We start from the raw sequence: 21,385 nt of genomic DNA on the forward strand, positions 1-21,385 counted from the left end.
ACATGAAATCTTTCCTGTTTTAGGTCAATTAGGATTGCCAAGTTTTTTTGTAATTGCTAAAAGGATTTTTTCAAGACCATTTTTCATTATTTCCTTCAAAGTTGCAAGTTTAAATACACTATTTCTCAGAATATATAGTTTGGTCCTGCAACTTATATTTGTATATATTAAAATTAGACTTCGGACTGGCACCTAAAATCCTTGTTCCATAGTTGTGTTGACGGTAGTGAACGTGTTCCAATTGGATTCACAACGTTCACTTTCTATTACTCATTTGTTTTTTCTATTTAGCTTAAAATGACTTCCCTTACTAAGAATCCTGCATTGCATTGTGACCAACGGTATGTCAATATTGCACCATTTGCTGCTGTAAATCCTTGTGGCGGAAAGCTGCATGAGGCGGAATGTGGTGGCAATGCACCAAAAGTATATTTGCCAACCGCCTGCAATTTACCGAGGGTGGGATGACAACTTTTTATTGCATGCATTCCTTTTTAATTATTCAGTTACACTCAATGAATTGTTTGAACAGCTGAACGTGGCACCTTCAGCCCGAGTAACACCAACTGTTTAGAAAACAGAGAATGTTAAGTTATCCAAAGGTAGAAAGTAATCATGTTTAGAGAACATTCCCTCTTGGTTATGCAGAAACTTATGGAATATAGTGTTGAATTGAGTGGATTGAGTGGGTCAGATGAAACGCCATATCATGTAAAATGAGATAGCAAATTAATGGGCTAGACTCAATTCTTAGTTAGAGACCAATAGGTGTCTACAGGACTGATAAATATTCTTTGGCCTCTGGGTGTAATTCCTCAAAGTAACCACCAGATGCCGCCAAACCTGTACAACTAAGCCACCCACTCAGCATTGCCCGGACATTCTATATAAGATACAAATTAAATATAAATAAATGATATCCTGAATTAAATAATAATACACAACACAATCTATATTCGATAATTGTTAACCTGATTTTTGGATCAATGTTTGTAACACATTGAAAGCCAACTATGAAGTTTTCCTGTCTTTCTTTTTCTTTTCTTTCATTTATAAGCGATACTGTCTTTTATCGCTGATAATATTGCTGTAACTGCATTGAAAAGATTATCCGTATGTATTGTTTGATTTAACAAAGATATATACAAGATGTGCAACAGAGATTAGAATTAACCTGTTAAGTTCAAGCTGAGAGAATTTGGGATTTAACATGTCAGGTATATATATGTTATTCATGCTTGCTTAATTAATATATATATGATTTTATTTATTTTAACGTTCATCATTTGTCGAATAGAGCTGAAGACCTTGACATATTTTCATGTATGACTCATCATGCAACGCTGTGTATCCATGACACATTTGTAAGGAATGTATGACCTCATCATGACTCATCTTCATGGCCCGTCGGTGGAAGATTACTGAAAATGAGTTCCAGCAAGTGCGCTTTGATATGAGAAGGTGCGCGGAGAGACATTCACCGGAAGGAGTCAGTGGTGTGGCCCAAGAGTATAAAAGGCCGTCACCAACTCTGAGCTAGCCCCTTTTCACCCTGCGATGTGTCTGTATAGAGTGCATTCTCGAAGATGGAATATAACTGCCTGCCTGGACTTTGGATTTTTACGAAGGACTGGGATTAAGCCGTGGTTGGACCCTTTCTTCAATGATTGGTAATGTACAAATCTTTTAGCAATAATGATATATAATAGGAAGATATGAATGACTAATCGCGTGTTAGGGTGGGGGCCATTTAATACACTCTCATATCTTCAAAATTATTTTCAGCCAAAAACATCTTATTGTCAATCAGGTCTTAAGCTTTTCCGAGGAATGATCAATCTTGTAAAGCTTATTGTAAAAGGTTATATTATTCCTAATCTCCTGTTTTATTTTGTTTTATTTTATTTTATTTTATTTTATTTTATTTTATTTTGATTGATTTAAAGTTTTATCATTAAATGTGATTTTTATGATTCATATCGGTTATCTTATTATTGTCAATAAAATTGTTTAAAAGATAATTTTTGAATCAATCATTTTATTGTTTTGTTTCAATCTTTATTTTATTTATTTTTGGTTTTATTCCTTTTGGACGTTTTAATAAGTCCGGTCGTTCTATAAGACCTTTTCATTTGCTTATGATTTTATTTTTATAATTTGGTCGTTCTATAAGACCTTTTCATTTGCTTATGATTTTATTTTTATAATTTGGTCGTTCTATAAGACCTTTTCATTTGCTTATGATTTTATTTTTATAAGTTGGTCGTTTTATAAGACCTTAATGTTCGTTTATGATTTTATTTGGGACGTTTGATGAGCCCTCATTATTTTTTTGATTTTATTTTATTTATTTTGGACATTTTATGAGTCCACCTCATTATTTTTTCCAAGACGGACAACAGTAACGGACGTCTGGAAGAAGGTAAGTGCATTTGAATAACCTCTAACCAATGCTTCCATCTGTATTAATATAAGTCAAATACTCCTGCTTGATATGTAACAAATCCGTATGATCCTAACAAGGATTATTAAATTACTAGGTCAATAACAAATGCAAACAACTCAGAAAAGTGGAGCTGCCAATGAAGTGAGGTGTACATGCTAGCATTCCTGGGCTCTGTGTGTGTGGTTACTCACTCAGGATTGATAGGTGTATGAAAACGGATTGGCCTCATGATAAGATGACAGTGAACAAACCTAGGTGAATCCACTTTGATATATCGGCTTATTTAATTCCCGTCTCCTCACGCTGACGCCTTAGAGCTGGTGAGGAAAAAGGGGAATTTCTAACCCTTTAATTGGAGAGTCGATCAGGACATATTTCCCGATTTAAGTCCTGCGGGTAAGCGGAAGTTGACAATAGGATAAGGAAATTGCACCCAACCAGACTTGTCCAAGTCCGTGATTATCTTGGCTAATTTCTTTTGACTTTCCCATGTGGATGTATACTGTACATTTGTGTAATGGAACATGTTTCAGGGGTGCCTTCAAATACATCCACGCAAATGTTGTCAAGAAACTCATCAAAATCTTCCAAAGACATGAAATTATTATCTTTGTTTGCCCAAATTGTTTCAAGGCATAGAAAGCTTACTGCATGAATTATAAACTTCTGACTTTGAAGAAAGTAATAGGAGTGTCAACAAATTCCAACAACATTTTTCTATCATTATGGCATTTAGCAAATATAAATAATTTTTGCAATCCTAATTGACCTAAAACTGGTTAAGCTTTGGCTAATTTCATGTCAGACAGTGAGGGGGGAAAAAAAAAAAAAAAAAAGTTTTTTTTTTGTTTTTTTTTAAAGTATGTAAACTTGGCTTCAACTGTATACTGCATATTCATGATGTTTTGTGGGCGAGAGGCTTGAGAAGTGTTGATATTTGAATTTAATTCAATTCCACTTGAAAAACAAAGCATAAAGTGGAAATGTGTTGTGATAGCAATAATTCGGACACAAAGACGGTTGATTGATTTGGGATAAACGCTAATGATGTGATGTCATCTTTCACTGCTGTCTTAACAAAATGAGATAAGCAGCAAATGTCTTATTTATCCAAACATTTGTTGTTGTTCTCACTGAGACAGTAACACAAACAGAGGAACGAGAAGTTTGCATCTAAGAAATGAGGTTTAGCCATTGATGCTGACTATGTGTTGGAGGTTCATATAATGTAACTACTACTTATTTATTTATTTTTATATTTATTTATTTATTTATTTATTTATTTATTTATTTATACTTTCATTTTGCAATATTTTACGCTAATACCTATTTATATTTGGTTCTTGGCGAATCTGCTACTGGTTCTTGGTTGTACAGTCCATGAACTTTTTCCCCAAATATTGTGCTGGTCAACATTTCAGTAATGAAAGTGACGAGTACAATAAAACACAATATGATAGAGTAGGAGTAACATTCCTTGCTAATAAACATACTTGAACATGATTAAAAATAAATAAATAAAAAGATGTATTGGCACTACTCTGCCAACCACATTTCCCCCCCCCAAAAATATAACTCCTGTAAATATACTATCCAGAACCTGATCTAGGGTATACACTCACACATGACATGAGTTGAAGTTGAAAAATTGTGAAGGTCAAGCCCCACCGAACAAAGAGATTAAATAAATATGTTCTCATAACCACATTCTAAATTACAATTACTAAGTTATGTATCAAATGGTAATTTGTAGGCAATGTATTTATTTATAACTTTTATGTAACAATATGTAATAAATGTTTAGAGTAACAGACATGCAGTAGACATTTGCAGGCTGCTTGTACTCATTCAGTAATAACTAGGCATGCAACGATAAGGCCAATATCGTGATATTAAAACTGCCACAATATCGTCGTCGTCATGTTCACAATATTTAAAAGGAACACATCTGTTCAAAAAGTCAGGTTGACTTCCATTTGTGCAGTTCTAGCACCCTCTAGTGGCTAGTTTATTAGTGCAATTTAATTTTCATGAGGGATGTTTTGGCCTTCTATGTTTAAAATCTATGCTAATTGTCAGATGAAGGGGAACCTAATTTGCTTGTGAAGTAATCAATGTGTGCTTGCTAGAGATTGCAGGTGGTTTACATGCATTGCTGTTATGTACAAAAGCACAATATTGTGCTTATTTTAGTATGAGCTCTTGTTCTTTTTTTTCTTCTTTTTTTTACAAGATTGTGATCTTTTTTAAATATCCCCCCCCCCCCACACACACACACAATATCGTGATAATTAACGTTACATCCCTAGTAATAACGGTATATAGTGTGGTTAGAACATCGTTTAATTACCATTTGTAAGTTCTTTGAGTTGCTGCTGCAGAGTGATGGAGGCATTGTATGTCCTGAAAACCTTTGCTGTCAGACCTGGCATCAGGGAACTCAGGTGCTTATTCAGCATGGTGGTCTATCATTGAGGACAAAAACAGAACCAAGAGAGAGGAAGATCAAATTCCCCACTGTACCAGAACAAGATGCAGTCATCACATTAAATGGAAGACCTCTTTACTACCACTGGGTGGCACTGTGGTATTTAGAACCCACACATATTCTGCAGTCATTTTTCATTTTAAAAAGTTCACACCACCTCCCACCCTCTGGCACTGCCTAGGTATCATAACAAGTTTGAGGTGAGAGGCAGCAGTCAGTCAGCCATTGGCTGGAGCCTCAACACCACAGCAGGAATGAAAGGCTGCAATTCCCCTGTGCTAACATTCACTTGTGGGTCATTACAGGTCCGGGAAAAGAATAAATTATTCAGATTAAGATTGCAATAATGATGAAGCTTGGTTTAATCAAAGCAGGGCCAAGGACCCAGTTTTCTGAGGGCACATTTGGCGTGAATGTGAGCCTATTAAATAGAGCATGCATGTGAATGGACATGTAAACACGCACATTCACATGATGAAGGACATGTGCACACAGCGTCTACTTTGCTAATGAGGGACCCAACTCTGCATGGCCACGCTAATGAAGCCTATGAGAGTCTGAGGGGTGAACGTGATTGCCCTTAGTCTAAACTTCCGTGCACAAATGTCTGTTTGTCCATGTTCTTTTCAGAGTCGTTACTCGACTGACATTATTACTATTGCTCTGATTTCATACCTACTGCAATTTCTCTTCACCGTGCTGCAGGGAAAGCCTTACTTATTGAAAATTGTGTCAGAAAACTGTTTTAAAGATAGCCTGGCTAAAGAATTCGCTTTGTTTTGTTTGTTTTTTTGTGGGTCCAATTATAGGTCGAGGCAAACATCTTGAATCAACGCACATTATTTTGAGCTCAAACGACACCCTTGGGCCGGTGCTGAGCAAGATTTGTGTGGGTGTCAGAAAGTCAAAGACGGCATAAGTTCATTTTGCGAGCCGACATTTAGAAGCATGTGCGCTCACATTCTCAGGAATGTTATTTATCGTAATGAAACAAACAAAAAAAGCATAATAATAAATGTGGTCTGTGGTATGATTATCATTATTGTTCAAAATCGATACAACCACTTTTCAGTAGATTTAAGAAAATGGAATTTCTAGTGCCAGAGTTGTAATTTATACTTTCAGTACATGCAGTTGAGTAATCTAACTTTATTAACTCCAATCTAGTCGCTGTTATGTTACATCTCAGAATAATAAATAGCCATCAATCAGATTTCAGGCCTACTACTCACGATTTGACATCCCAGCTCTCTTTTCGACTCGAGTCCAGCCATCATATACCATTTCTTATTCCCACAATTCCCCTCACCATCCTCTTTCCGCTCTTTGCGTGGCCTGGCCTTTTTGCGTGTCAATCAGATCTGCCCAAGGCAGCCATTACCATGCCACCTCCAACACAACCTGACATTTTCTAACATGCCAAAGGCCACACAGCCGAGGCAGCGTACATTTGCCGTCAATTGCCCCCCATCTAATCCTGTCTCAAGTCTTTTTCCTTTTCCACAGTCTGGAGGTGGCGGACTGACAGACCCCTCTTGTGCCTTATCTAAACGATTTTCTTTCACCTTCATTTAACTATTTTGCTAGAAAATGTCAATTCAACTGTTGTATGTGCTCGAACCTCCAGCTCTGACACACTATAGAAACTAAGTGCTCAACAGTCATAGCACTTAACACAGGGTCACCTGTCTGTGGGCTGACAGCATGACTGCACGACAAGGAGCGCTCCCCAGTCCCTCGGTGAGGACAATCTGTTAGTTTGGGTTATGTTTTCACATGACAAATAATGACCCTGAGAAGTTCCGTGTCCTAGTGGTGGAAAAGCTGTTGAAAACAGATGCCTGCAGCTCCTTGACAAAGATTGAAAGGAGAGCTTTTTATAAGAAATTCATCCACTTGCCATGTTCACTTAGTTGAGGGGTTCATTTTGTTTTTATCTGTCAATGTTTATTTATGATCTCCCTCTCCTTCCCTACCAATTTACACATCACAATTATTGCAAGACTCTGCCAGTCTCCTGCTCACAATACATCCCAATAGGCTACATGTTTGTTTTCAATTCAATGAATACTCGAGTTGTTTCAACTAAAACTCACATGAACCTACGAAACTGATGGAGTAATTAGCATTGTTCTGGGGATTGTGCACATTATTGAAAAAAAAACAAAAAAAAAAAACAAAACAACTGCACACATTGGGAAAAAAAACTATTGACAGAAAGGAGGAGGAGAACGGAGGCTAGACACTTACAGTGAGGCGGTCAAAGAGCTCATCTCCAGGGTCCTTATTTTCCATGAAAAGCTTAAGATTCTTAAATACCTGGTAAAAGAAAAAATTGTCTTACAATTTGTGTTACAACAGCAGCAAAAGGAAACTATCCTCAAATTTATAGCTTGCGTGTCAAGTTAAAGGGATCGTTCGGCTTTTTTAACATGAACCTCAATTTCATCCTCACTTCCCGTGTGTGCGATCAGCACCGACTTACCCCTGACAGCGTTCTGTGACACCAGTTCTGGTTCGGTTTTTCTTCTAAAAACGATTTGTTTTCAAAAGCGTGATACATTTCCATCACAATACTCTTTCCTGAATAAAGTCAGACGCCATTACCGCCAGCCACTACTTTTCTGTTCGTTCGTATCACTGCGCGGCGCCCTGTAGAGCGCTAACCGACGCACTGCAGCCAGCTAGCTGATACTTCCGCTGAAAAGGCAAACAACTTCAGGCGGAAGGATCAGCTGGCAGCAGTGCGTCAATTCGCTGTCTACAGGGCGCCGCGCAGTGATACGAACGAACAGAAAAGTAGTGGCTGGCGGTAATGTCGTCTGACTTTATTCAGGAAAAAGTATTGTGATGGAAATGTATCACGCTTTTGAAAACATAGTTTTTAGAAGAAAAACGCTTTATTTCCGAGACCCCAGCCAGCTTGCTGGACTATTTTCCTCTCGTCCAACGCCGAACCAGAACGCATGTCACACAACGCTGTCAGGGGTAAGTCAGTGCTGATCGCACACACTGGAGGTGAGGATCAAATTGAGATTCATGTTAAAAAATCCGAACGATCCCTTTAACCTCCCAAATAAAAAAAAAACAAAAAAAACGACTGCATGACATTACCCTTCAATCTTGAGTGCAAAGATAAGGACTACCAGAGGTATACCATCCTGTGCATTTTTGACTCACTGATTTCACAAATGGAAATGTTTAAAATTCAGCGTGACATTTAGCAACCCCACACATTTCTGGGGAATTAGTTTTGCTATTAGGCAGGGGACCAATTAATTCTGTCCAGTACATTGCTTTTGCGTGCACTAATTTAAATACCTAACCGTGTGCACACACAGACACAAAGAACAACAGACATTGAGCAACATTTATCAGATTGCCAAGCAAGCATGTGATGATACTTGATCGGCCATCCTGTTTAAATGTATGTCAATTTTCACCAATCCACTTACAGTACAAATAACGAACGTGACTCTCAGACTAAACGAAATATGTATTTATGTATTTATTCCATGACATGGAGCAAAAATACCTCAATGCAGATAAGTCTAGTAATACTACCATAGCACATTTATTTTAACCTCGCAAATAGCGCATGCAATTCTGTGCATAAAATTTGAATGGCCATGTTGGAGGGGAAAAAAACAAACAAAAAAACTTACCTTTTTATTTGCAATTACAGAATTAAATCCACCAAATCTAGAGAAAATGTACTTTCTAAGCAAAGTAATAATAATAATAATAATAATAATAATAATAATAATAATAATGTCTGCCTGTTCTGAGGACTCGGGTTCGAGTCCAGGCTCCAGCCTTCCTGGGTGGAGTTCGCATGTTCTCCCGGTGCCCGCGTGGGTCTTCTCCGGGTACTCCGGTCTCCTCCCACATTCCAAAGACATGCATGGCAGGTTAATTGGACGCTCCGAATTGTCCCAAGGTGTGCTTGTCAGTGTGGATGGTTGTTCGTCTGTGTGCCCTGCAATTGACCTTTCGCATAAGCTCCTTAGTTACTGTTGCTAGTCTGTCAAGCTTGGTGACTCCGACAGCACAAGCCGTGATGGGAAGACTTACACCGGCGTGTATTAGTGATTTCTTTTGGAGCAATACCAGTGCAATATCCTCCAGATCGAGGCAAAAAGGTTTACAATATGCAGTGGAGGGTTATAGTCATAATATTAAATTAGCTAGCGAAGGGGAAACATACAGGAGGCACGCTAAATCTGAGAAAACCCCATGACCTATACTTCAGATGCAACCAGCACAGCATTATGGACCAGTCGTGCTCTTGTACTGCTGGGTAAGTTTTCTTACTTATATTAGTCTAGTATTGTTAAAATATGAGGATTACTGTTAGGTCAGCAAGTTAGCTAAACCTCGGTGTTTATAGCTAGCTAAACATTAGTGGGTTTTTTTTGTCTTTGAAAGCATCAGATCAGTCATTGTTATTCTTTGTCCATCATGAAAAAAATATTTATGTCACCCTAGCCATGGATTTAGTTAAGGTTAACAGCCTTCGAGCTGCTCCCTTATCTGGTTCAACACTTGTACAGCAAGCACAAGGTTGGGATACTCCGGAGACGGGTGTCCGTTCACAAAATGCTGCATGAAAAATGAAAACAAGATTTCATGGGATTGATGGCACGCCCGACTTGGGTCACCGATATGCCTTTATTTCACTGTGGCCCCCGGATCAAGCATTTATAGCGGGACGGCTGTAGCACACGTTCTTTTCTTTGATGTTGTTTTGTTATTGCCCCGAAAGCAAACTACACTACAGCTAGCTAGTTAGCCCGATAGAGTTAGCATAGTCTTACCTTAGCACAGTCCGATTTACATACTCCGTAGGCACACCGCTTCATCATTTTGGAGGTCCGGAGCTTGTTAATGGTTGTCACTCTTATTCCGTAAAGTTTTATGGTAGTTAGCAGTCTCGTAAGCCATCAAATAAAATCAATCAGACTATGGACGTCATCGAGAGCTGAGTAAAGCGTGACGGACTATGCTTACATAGCAACGGTTGCTAAATGTGTGATTGGTCAATGCTCGTTTGGGGGGCGGAGTTTGCGAAAGGTCAATTGGCTAGCAACCAGATCAGGGTGTACCCTGCCTACTGCCCAATGCCAGCTGAGATAGACTCCAGCACCCCCCGCAAGCCTTGTGAGGAATAAGTGATCAAGAAAATGGATGGATGGATGGATGGATGATGATAATAATAATAATTAATAATAATAATAATAATAATCTAACTAAATCCCCACATGGTGTAGAAACATGACCAAGTTGCCTATTGAGCAGTTTATGATACTGAGCTGTAATGAAACCTCTTTGGGCATCAAAAATAAGAAAACTTTGACTGACTGACCGACCTATGCTACCAGCAGGCATATAACACCAAAACTAAAGATCTAAAATGTTTTTATCTTCACTGTCAGACTTTGAAAGCATAGCACAGAGTGTCCCCCAGAAAACTTGCCAAGTCTGGTGGTCAGGGACAGACTGAACAAAAGTCGGCGCTTGGGGAACATGGCGGCGTGTGGTGCGAACGACAAACGACGTGCTGAATGAATCGTTTTTGTTGCCAGTTGGGGTGTGGCCGACGAACGATATCCAGTGATTATTGATTACACCTAAATAATTACATAGCAAATTTAAAAAAGCTGTTGTACAAAATCCCACAAAAAATTTCAGAGACTTCCCCCCCCCACCCCCCCAGACAGAAACAGCAGTCAAGCGAATGTTGCAAGATGCTTGCCAACAACGCCCAAGACGACAAATCACAATCATTCAAAGTGTTATTTTGATGGTCACAAATTTGAAAGTTTACATGTGAATGTGTGCATGTATGTGTGAGAGGGAGACGCTGTGCATGAGCTTAGATGACTTTTGTTCTTTTACCTTACTGATGACCGGGACCTTGTTGTAGTAGCGAATGGAATCTTTACCGAGGAAATCAAACTCCACTACACATTCGTCGTCATCCAGGTGCGTGTGGAGTGTGATGTGCTCGACACGTAGCGAACAGCAGCCCACTGTGTCTGCTGTCTCTCCCTCCTCCTTTTCATTACCAGCTCTCAGTGCCAGCTTTTAAGGGTCAAAAGATGCAAAGATCATTAGCAAATCCACAGCAGGCATGCTTTCATCTTCATTACACAAATTCAGAACAGGCATTTGCCAGTCAAATCAACAATGTACAGATATTAACATATTTATTAACCGTCAACCAGTGCAAGGTTCACTCCACACCTGCTCAAAATTTGAAGCAGTTGGAAATTCCAAAAATCTATATATTTATTAAATGTTTTTTTTTTTTGGGGGGGGCGCAATCGTAAATACACCAATATGTAGCTACACCTTTCATATAGACGGCACAGGTTCAATTCCTGAACTTTGTCCAATTCCTAGCAACCTCAAAACACTGTCCCAAGACTGGTGGAAATTGATGTGTTGCATCAGGAAGGAAATTTAGGGAGTTAAGTTTATCTAAATAGCCCTTATTTACAAAAGTCTTAAAGGGCTTCACAAGTCCACAGTTAACAATAGTGCCGAGTCTAAACCCCCCACCCCCCCACCATGGGCAAGGAAAAACTCCCCAAAAAAGACAATAGGAGAGGGAACCTTGACAAGTTCCACAGGAGGACGATGGAAAGATTACATATAATCACATCTATTTGCAAAAGATATTTTATCTTATGTGAGAAGGCAGAAAATTTTATCAAGACACAACATTGATTTTTCCACATGCTCACGTCTTCAAATTAGAACTGAGCGTTAAGCAGGACAGCTTCATCTTAATGGTGCGCAGTAATGGAAAACTTTGTATTCCCATTACTTGATTCGTATACTGAATGTACAAATCAGACCTTGTCTATGAAGTAGAGGGCCACAGCTCTCTGTCGAATGTGCATCTCTCTGGACTTCATATCCTCAAGGTATTGTTTACGGATGCCATCCACATGAGTCTTCAGTTTGCGAGCAACCTCATATTTCTCCCAGTCCTTTTCACCCTGCAATCAAAGAAAGAAAGCAATGGAAATTGTTGAGGTCGTAAAAAAAATAGTAAAAGAGTTAAAAAAAAAAAAAAAAAAAAAAAAAAAAAAAAGCAACTTCTTAACAATATCTAAGGCAAACAGTTCCTTGATGTAGTAGACATTAATAAAATCTGCAGTACTGATCTCCTATAGCACGGGTCCCCAACTAGTGGACCGTGTTCCAGATCGAGACCCTTTCATCCGGACCTCCAAGAATATTTATTAAAAAGTACTGGGATAAAAATATATTAAGTTTAGAAGATTTTTCAATAGGCGCACATGAGGGCATTTCTGCCTGAGCCGTTGACCTTTGACAAAGCCGGGGTCCAGAAAGCTCACAAACTTTTGTTTCTCGGGGTACACACTTTCCCACGACAAACGTGATTATATATGGCATTGTCAAAAGTCAGAGAGGTAAACACTGAAAAGTGAGCGGACTGAGGGCTTTCATTTTGCCGGCATTGAGGGCTATGAGGCTCGAGTGTGTTGTGCATATTAAGAGTGCAAACATCAAGTGGCATTTTGAGACAAGACAAAACCATTGACGCAAATTTCTCCCCAGGATCACCTGCGAGTACAGGGAAAATAAGTGAACAGTACAGTAGAGGACTACAATGAGCCTACGAGTGAAGTGGATTTTGGGAAAACACAAAAAGCCTTTTACTGACTCCAGAATGGTCAAGCTATGTATGGATGCGATGGCAGACACAGCAATTTAAACAAGGTCTGTCAAATTCCTTTGTCATCCACAACAAGAAGAAGAAGAGCAGAGCTGCTCTCGGAGGATGTTCACTCCCAGTTGGACAGTGCCATCCAAAGTGCCTGGTGCATTGCGTTATATATCCGATTCTATCAAAAGGAGGCTAAAAATTTCTAGAAGACATTTTAGGCATCATAACTTCGAAAACACATTTGAGAGGAGAGGACATATTTGGCCATAAAGGAAATGCTGAAAGAGAAAGGAAATAATGTGAAAACTGCTGTCTCCATAACTACTGATTGGGGACCTTTCCTTGAAAGATTTAACAATTGAAGATTTGTGCTAAATGGTAATTAATGAAATAAATATCAGTTTGATATTCTAAAAATACGTTGAATTATACAGTATAAGAAAGTGCGGTGTTTGACATGTTTACATAAAAGAACAGAAAATGAAATTATTGCGGTTGGGTGTTTTTCATGTCCGGGCCCTGGTCAATTGAGCTGATCGTGTTTAGTGTACCTCTTGCTAATTTAGTTGGGGACCCCGCCCTAAAGAATAGAATGCGTGTTGTTCATGCTTGTTACACGAAAATAATACAGGGTGTTCCAAAATGGTTGACCTCATTTCGTAGGCCAATAATTTTGACAATTTTCGTTGGAATGACCTCAAATTTTCACAGCTTGTGTAGAAACGTTTCAAGTTTTTGTGTGTAACGTTTGGCATTTCTATCTTTTCAGCTTAAGAAATGGCGTTCACGTCAAAAGAAAAGGCATTTTGCGTGTTAGAGTATGCTCGACTCAGTCACCGAAGACAGTGCAGCGTGCCTTCTTCACAAATTTTGCAAAGAAGGCACCAACTACAAAACAAATTACGACTTGGCACCAAGAATTTCGAGAAAAGGGCCCTTTTTGACACAAGCTCGAATACTGACTCGACGTGTGCAGAGTCACAGGCGGCGCTCATATTGAACATTTATGAAAATCTGTCATAGAACCAACAAATATTTGTACTTTTATTTGTAAATATTTATCCAATAAAACTTATGACCTTTAACATAAAGTGTATTTAGTTTCATTAAGATCCATCAAGTAGTTTCCGAGATATGGGCATTTAGAATGAGGTCAACCATTTTGGAACACCCTGTAATTTTGTCCAAGACTGACTTTGAGTTTGGAGTTGGCGTTAAGCATAACATATTTAATGGCCCCTTGGATGTTTTCTGTCCAACTGGCCAGCCATGTCACAGTGTTGTCATGTCGAACTTCCTTCCAATGATGACCGGCGGGAGGCACCGGGATGCTGGATTCTCTGAGGCACACAGAGCAACAAAGAATCACAAAGTACCCAACGTGCATTTTACTGCAAGCAACCTCTCAGATGTACTATGCCCTCCATCATGGGTTATGTTTCTAATACAAGAATATGATTTTCAGAGGCTAAGTGAACGGCATGGGCTACCACAAAGTCTGATCGAGACCTCTCAGATTTACAATTTTCAGTTTGAGCATACACTACAATCACTGAGCTTTATGTCAAGTCAGCCTTAATGTTTTCTTATCTCTCACTTGCTGCAGTTGATGATGACATCTTCAGGCCGGATCCTTTTCTTCAGCATGCCTTGTTTGGGATGCTCGCCTCTACCCCTGAACAAGCCTGGAGGCTCAATTTTGAAGTTGCCAATACGTTCTCTGTGGTGATCTAGCAGACAGTAGCCAAACTCCTCCACTATCTTCTGACTCGCCTCTTTCAAAACCTGCAACAGATTAAATACGCACCCAGAAAAACAAATTATAGAAAGTACAGCAGATCAATTATTTTGTTACCCATAGAAGACCCAATCCTCCGCAGCCACTATAAATAGTATCATTTGTCTATAATTTGTATTTCTGTTGGTAAAATTGTTATGCAAGTACACCTCTGGGGAGGCGCTAATAGACCCTGCACTCTCACCAACCATGAGAGCTACTGCCACCTACCGTAGTGGTTATACAATTACACTTTAGTTGAGTATGGTTAATTTAAAAAAATAATAATAATAATAAATAAATAAATAAATAAATAAATAAATATATATATATATATATATATATATATATATATATATATATATATATAGAGAGAGAGAGAGAGAGAGAGAGAGAGAGAGAGAGAGAGTTATTCTCACCTGGCATCACTCGCTTAGTCGACGGGGGTAAGAAAATCATGGTGGCCCACCAAGCTAATAGCACACTGGGAAAACCTGGTATGTAATATTTTTTAACATAACTGCAGTTGGCTTGATTAAACTAAGGATGAACATGAATAAGTCTTTCTTTGTTTAGTTTTTAATTTGTTATTGCTTTGGCTCCATCTGAAGAGCCTGCATGGGATGTGAGAAGCTGTTGAAATGCCACTGGACTGTCCTTTGGGGTGATCTGACATTTATGTTAATGTAATAAGTAGGGGTGTGAATTGCCTAGTACCTGACGATTCGATTCGTATCACGATTCACAGGTCACGATTCGATTCGATACCGATTAATCCCGATACGAATTTATAAGTCGATTGTTGCGATTTTTTTCATTCAAATTTAGAAAATACTAATCAGTAAGCTTGTAGAGTGTAAGATTTATATGAAAATGTATTATTTATTTATCTGAAATTTCAGACTTATAGAGGTTGTAATCTGTTTCATGTTTGAACAGCATTAAAATAAAATATTAAGGCTTAATGTTCCGTTCATATAACATTCTTCCATGCTCAAGGTGTGAATCCTAAAAAAAATAAAAAAAATAAAATAAAATAAAAACATCGATTCTGCCGATTATTGAATCGATTCGAGAATCGCGCGATGTAGTATCGCGATATATCGCCGAATCGATTTTTTTTTAACACCCCTAGTAATAAGAGTGTTTGATAAGTTTGATGTCCAGCCAAAAGCACATCCCGAGCCAGGACTTCCATTAGTCAGAGGCTGAGCTGCACTGTATTTGTTCACGGATTATACCTGTGGCTATGGCACAAGGCAGTTACTTACTGACCCTTACCTACTCTCTACAGCAGGGTTCCCCAATTGCAATCCCAATTCAGATAATGAGCTCATCATAACGATCCTTATCATTACTATCAGGTGTGTTGGTAGGCGGAAAAATGGAAAACCTGCAGTACTGCGGTCCTTGAGGACCGGAATCGGGGAATACTGCTCTACAGTGTGGAAACTTGGTAAGGTACAGGCTAAAGAGGTGGACCAAATCCAAATAATACACATACAATTACACCACTTCTTATAATCTTTCTGATGCACATCTGTCAGAATGTGTTTAATATTTAACAACACAAAGGTTCCTCAAATTACAACAAACATCCATTCAGACAGTGGCAATGTAAGCCGAATTTTTATGCAAGTCAGAAAATGACACAGATCATCACGACTGCAGTAGTTCATCCATACATACATCCATTTTCTGATCCGCTTATTCCTCCCAAGGGTCACATCCCAGTAAATTGTTGTATGACAAACATTTTACAGGCCATAAACAATCAAATGAAAAACAACAAGTAAGACCCTAACTGAGTGTGTCGTCTTGTGCCACTACACCCATTTGTTCACCGCCCCATTTGTAGCTTTAAATTGCCAGATGTGGTTACCATCATAAACCTCGGATCCCTCATACTTTCTTACAAGCTGTCTGCTAGGCACTTTTGGGTCCCGCCCACCAGATGAGAATCCCTGTACTAGAGTGTGGAAAATGCAATATTTGTAACCGGTTAGCGCTTCCAACTAGTGAGTTGCTAATGTGGCTAATGGATGAGTGACACGAGGCTGTCCATGCGTGCCGAACAGCAATTTCAATATCTGGCATTATTTTACATCTATGAGATGTAATTGCAAAATATATTGATGAAAGCAATGTGCCATTTTTTCAAAACTTATGTTGGTAGCTGAGCTTTGCTTTACAGCCACTAAATACTGTACACAGCTTATTAAGTTTGACACATTAGGCAAATCTACGTTAATCCATATTAAACTGTAATCTTACCAGTTTGTCCTCCTTGCTCATGTTTTTCTTTTCCTCGACCTTGGCTTTATGCATCGCATGAATCTCTCCAAAATCACATTTGTCAAGGTCTTTAATCAACAACCTCTCCTCATGTGTCATCACCTAGAACAATTGAAAGGTTAGACCATGCAGCTAGAGAAAGGAGGGAAAAATAACACTGAGTGGAAAAAAGGTTTGACATTACACTGTTGTCAATAGTGAAAGAAGGAATATGTTGAAAGTGTGTGACCTATTTGAGGAAATTGAAGGGCAATTAAGGAAGGGAGATTGCATTGAGGCCTGGATAATGTGGATATAGTGGACATTTTATGAAATGTGTTAAATGAATTTTTAGATAACTGTAGTTGGCCAAAACCAATTAACTGGTAGTGTATTATATAGGATAGAGTATGTGCTAAGTATATTTGCACACACTCACATGGCCAAATGTGTTTTCTCTGCAGGTTTGTAGATTACAGCAGATTACAACATAGTGCGAGAGGTTCTAGCACTGGAGTCAATGGGTTTGTGTCAAGGTACATAGAGCCAAATGGACTGAACCAAATTGTGTGGACCAAAAGATGTAGTGAATTCACCTTGAGACACTACAGAATTGTTAAGTTACTAAAAGAAATTGTAAATTGTAAAAAGTAAATTGAAAAGAAAAATAAACTCTCAACTCAACTCAGCTTGTGCCTCTGTGAGGCGCTCAAACACTTTTCTTTTATCTTCCTTTGTTTTTAGGGCCCGAGCAGCGACCGCTGCGAGTTCCTGAAGGAATTCTTATTAGGGCCCGAGCAGCGGCGGTGGCGGTGCCGCTGCGAAGCCCTATTGTTTTTCAAGGAATTCTTATTAGGGCCCGAGCAGCGGCGGCGGCGGTGCCGCTGCGAGGCCCTATTGTTTTTGTAGGAATTCTTATTATTATTAGGGCCCGAGCAGCGACCGCTGCGAGGTCCCTATTGTTTCTGAAGGAATTCTTATTAGGGCCCGAGCAGCGACCGCTGCGAGGTCCCTATTGTTCCTGCAGGAATTCTTATTATTATTAGGGCCTGAGCAGCGGCGGCACCGGCGGCGGTGCCGCTGCGAGGCCCTATTGTTTTTGTAGGAATTCTTCTTATTATTATTCTTATAAGGGCCCGAGCAGCGGCGGCGGCGGTGCCGCTGCGAGGCCCTATTGTTTTTGTAGGAATTCTTCTTATTCTTATTCTTCTTCTTCTCCGCAAACAATCGCATTTTTGAGACACTAAACGTGAACGAAAACTCACCAAACTTTACACGCACATCAGGCCTGGCGAAAAATTTGATATTTTAAAGTCGCCATACATGATAACAGAAAAATGGCTGTAGCGCCACCTACATAGGTTTAACGGATCCCTGTCCCGCTACGATTGTCCTACGGCTACGAAAATTGTGTGGCACCTGTAGCACATCCAGATGAACAAAAACCTCTTTGATAGTTGTACCCTAAAATAGACAGGAAGTGAGGTATGATCATTTGAATGTCCAATTTTGGCTTATTTTTGCACATTTACAGGGGTCATACTTTTGCCCACTTCTCCTACACGGTTAACCCGATTGAGTTCAAACTTGGGATGTACCATCTCAACACCTGGGACAACACCATGGTAAAAAATCTAAAGTTTTTGACATACTATATGACGGTGGCGGGGCATCAAATTTAGAGTTTCAAAATTCTTGCTTAACGTAGTATTGCCGGTTGTACGTTTAACCTAGAGCTACGAAAATTGGTACACATATGTAACAGACTATGATCTACAAAAAAGTCTGTTGGTGCCATATGCTAAACCCAACAGGAAGTCCGCTAGAGGCAGGGCATCAAATTTTGCGTTTCAAAATTCTTACTTAAAGAAGCATTCCCGGCTGTACGTTTCACCTAGAGTTACCAAAATTTGAAGACATATGTAACAGCCCTCAAGGTACAAAAAACTCTTTTTGAACCATGTGCTAAACCTAACAGAAAGTCCACCATTTTGATTTACTTTGGAACGTGTTGCCATTTTTTTGGCCATTTCATAGGGGTCTTATTTTAACAAACTCCTCCTACAGAGTTTATCCCATCACCTTCAAACTTGGTGTGATTCATCTTAAGATGTTGAAGATGAAAAGTTATTGAAAGCTTTTTATTTCGTCGCACGCTGTTGCCGTGGCATGCACTTGTTTGCAAAGGAAAAAAAATCTTCTTAAGGAAGAATTCCCAGTTGTACGAAGCAGCTAGAGCTACGAATATTTGTAGACATATGTAACAGCCCACAATGTACAAAAAAGTCTCTTGGTGCTATGTGCTAAACCCAACAGGAAGTCCCCCAGGGGCCGGGCATCACATTTTGAGCTAAAAAAAACTCCTCTTTAACGAAGCATTCCCGGTTGTACGTTTTACCTAGAATTACCAAAATTTGAAGACATATGTAACAGGCCTCGAGGTACAAAAAACTCTTTTTGAACCATATGCTAAACCTAACAGGAAGTCCGCCATTTTGATTTACTTTGGAACGTGTGGCCATTTTTTGGGCCATTTCATAGGGGTCTTATTTTAACAAACTCCTACAGAGTTTATCCGATCATCTTCTAACTTGGTCTGATTCATCTTAAGATGTTGACGATGAAAATTTATTGAAAGCTTTTTATTTCGTCGCACGCTGTTGTCGTGGCATGCACTTGTTTGCAAAGGAAAAAAAATCCTTCTTAATGAAGCATTCCCAGTTGTACGAAGCAGCTAAAGCTACGCAAATTTGGAGACATATGTAACAGCCCACGATGTACAAAAAAAAGTCTCTTGGTGCCATGTACTTAACCCAACAGGAAGTCCCCCATTTTGTGCTAAAAAAACAACAACTCCTCTTTAACGAAGCATTCACGGTTGTACGTTTCACCTAGAGCTATGATAATTTGGAGGCATACATAAGAGCCCACGATGTACAAAAAAAGTCTCTTGGAACCATATGCTAAACCAAACAGGAAATCTGACATTTTGATTTACTTTGGTATTTGTAGCCACTTTTTGGGGCCTTTTATAGGGGTCATATTTTCTGCAAAACTTATCACATCGTCTTCATTCTTTGGCATGTTTCATCTTAAAATATTTAAGATGAAAAGTTATTGAATGTTTTTATTTTGTCACACGCCTTTGCTGTAGCGATGCATTGTTTGCAAAGAAATGTTTTTTTGAGAGTCTAAACATGGGCAAAAACTCACAAAATTTTGCACACAGATCAGATCTCTCACGAACATAAATATTTTATAATTTGTGTGCAATTTGTAATAAATGGCTCAATAGCGCCGTCTAGTTATTTTTATGAAGTATATCCGATTATATGGTTCAGCTAGATGTGTGAATATTGGGAGGCATACCTATCAGCCTAATACTTCCAAAAATTATTCTATAGCCATGTGCCAATCCATTTTGATTTTATTTTAATTGTGCATCATTTTTGGCCTTCCATGAAACTTTGCAAACACAAAGCATGTCAAAAACATTTACAATTTAGACGGTTTCCTATGAAACAGTACCCCAACATGCCAGTACCCCGACATGCAAATACCCCAACGTGGCCCGGGTTGCGAGGGCCCTATATAGCTGCTCGCAGCTCTAGTTAGGGCCCGAGCAGCGGCGGCGGCGGTGCCGCTGCGAGGCCCTATTGTTTTTGTAGGAATTCTTCTTATTAGGGCCCGAGCAGCGGCGGCGGCGGTGCCGCTGCGAGGCCCTATTGTTTTTGTAGGAATTCTTCTTATTATTATTCTTTTTCTTCTCCGCAAACAATCGCATTTCTGAGACACTAAACGTGAACGAAAACTCACCAAACTTTACACGCACATCAGGCCTGGCGAAAAATTTGATATTTTAAAGTCGCCATACATGATGACAGAAAAATGGCTCCTTAGCGCCCCCTACATAGGTTAAACGGATCCCTGTCCCGCTACGATTGTCCGACGGCTATGAAAATTGTGTGGCACCTGTAGCACATCCCAATGAACAAAAACCTCTTTGAAGTGTGTACCCTAAAATAGACAGAAAGTGAGGTATGAGTATTTAAATGTCCAATTTTTGCCAATTTTTGCACATTTACAGGGCTCATACTTTTGCCCGCTTCTCCTACACGGTTAACCCGATTGACTTCAAACTTGGGATGTACCATCTCAACACCTGGGACAACATCATTGTGAAAAATGAAAAGTTTTTGATATACTATATTACGGCGGCGGCGCATCAAATTTAGAGTTTAAAAATTCTTACTTCACGAAGCATTGCCGGTTGTACGTTTAATCTAGAGCTACGAAAATTGGTACACATATGTAACAGGCTATGACCTACAAAAAACTCTTTTTGAACCATATGCTAAACCTAACAGGAAGTCCACCATTTTGATTTATTTTGGAATGTGTTGCCATTTTTTTGGGCCATTTCATAGGGGTCATATTTTAACAAACTCCTCCTTAAAGAAGCATTCCCATTTGTACGAAGCAGCTAGAGCTACGAAAATTTGTAGACATATGTAACAGCCCAAGATGTACAAAAAAGTCTCTTGGTGCCCTGTGCTAAACCCAACAGGAAGTCCCCCAGGGGCCGGGCATCACATTTTGAGATAAAAAAAATCCTCTTTAACAAAGCATACCCGGCTGTACGTTTCACATAGAGTTACCAAAATTTGTAGAGGTATATAACAGCCCTCGAGGTACAAA

The 21,385-nt window shown here is 39.2% G+C and overlaps 1 protein-coding gene across 9 annotated transcripts in view; it reads right to left on the reverse strand.

Moving 5' to 3' along the window:
* The window catches only part of LOC144015506 (DNA topoisomerase I, mitochondrial), an 82,331-nt gene that overhangs the window by 5,668 nt on the left and 55,278 nt on the right, over nt 1–21,385 (reverse strand). For all 9 annotated transcript variants that reach the window (XM_077515559.1, XM_077515558.1, XM_077515557.1 and 6 more), the window contains 7 exons: nt 16,688–16,810; nt 14,234–14,421; nt 13,832–13,976; nt 11,798–11,941; nt 10,833–11,018; nt 7,185–7,253; nt 4,797–4,911 (listed from right to left, as the gene is read on the reverse strand). In XM_077515559.1, coding sequence (XP_077371685.1) covers nt 4,797–4,911; nt 7,185–7,253; nt 10,833–11,018; nt 11,798–11,941; nt 13,832–13,976; nt 14,234–14,421; nt 16,688–16,810 — 970 coding nt within the window. The remainder of the gene's footprint in view (nt 1–4,796; nt 4,912–7,184; nt 7,254–10,832; nt 11,019–11,797; nt 11,942–13,831; nt 13,977–14,233; nt 14,422–16,687; nt 16,811–21,385) is intronic.

Source organism: Festucalex cinctus, chromosome 3 (assembly GCF_051991245.1).
Source record: "Festucalex cinctus isolate MCC-2025b chromosome 3, RoL_Fcin_1.0, whole genome shotgun sequence".
Classification (NCBI taxonomy): domain Eukaryota; kingdom Metazoa; phylum Chordata; class Actinopteri; order Syngnathiformes; family Syngnathidae; genus Festucalex; species Festucalex cinctus.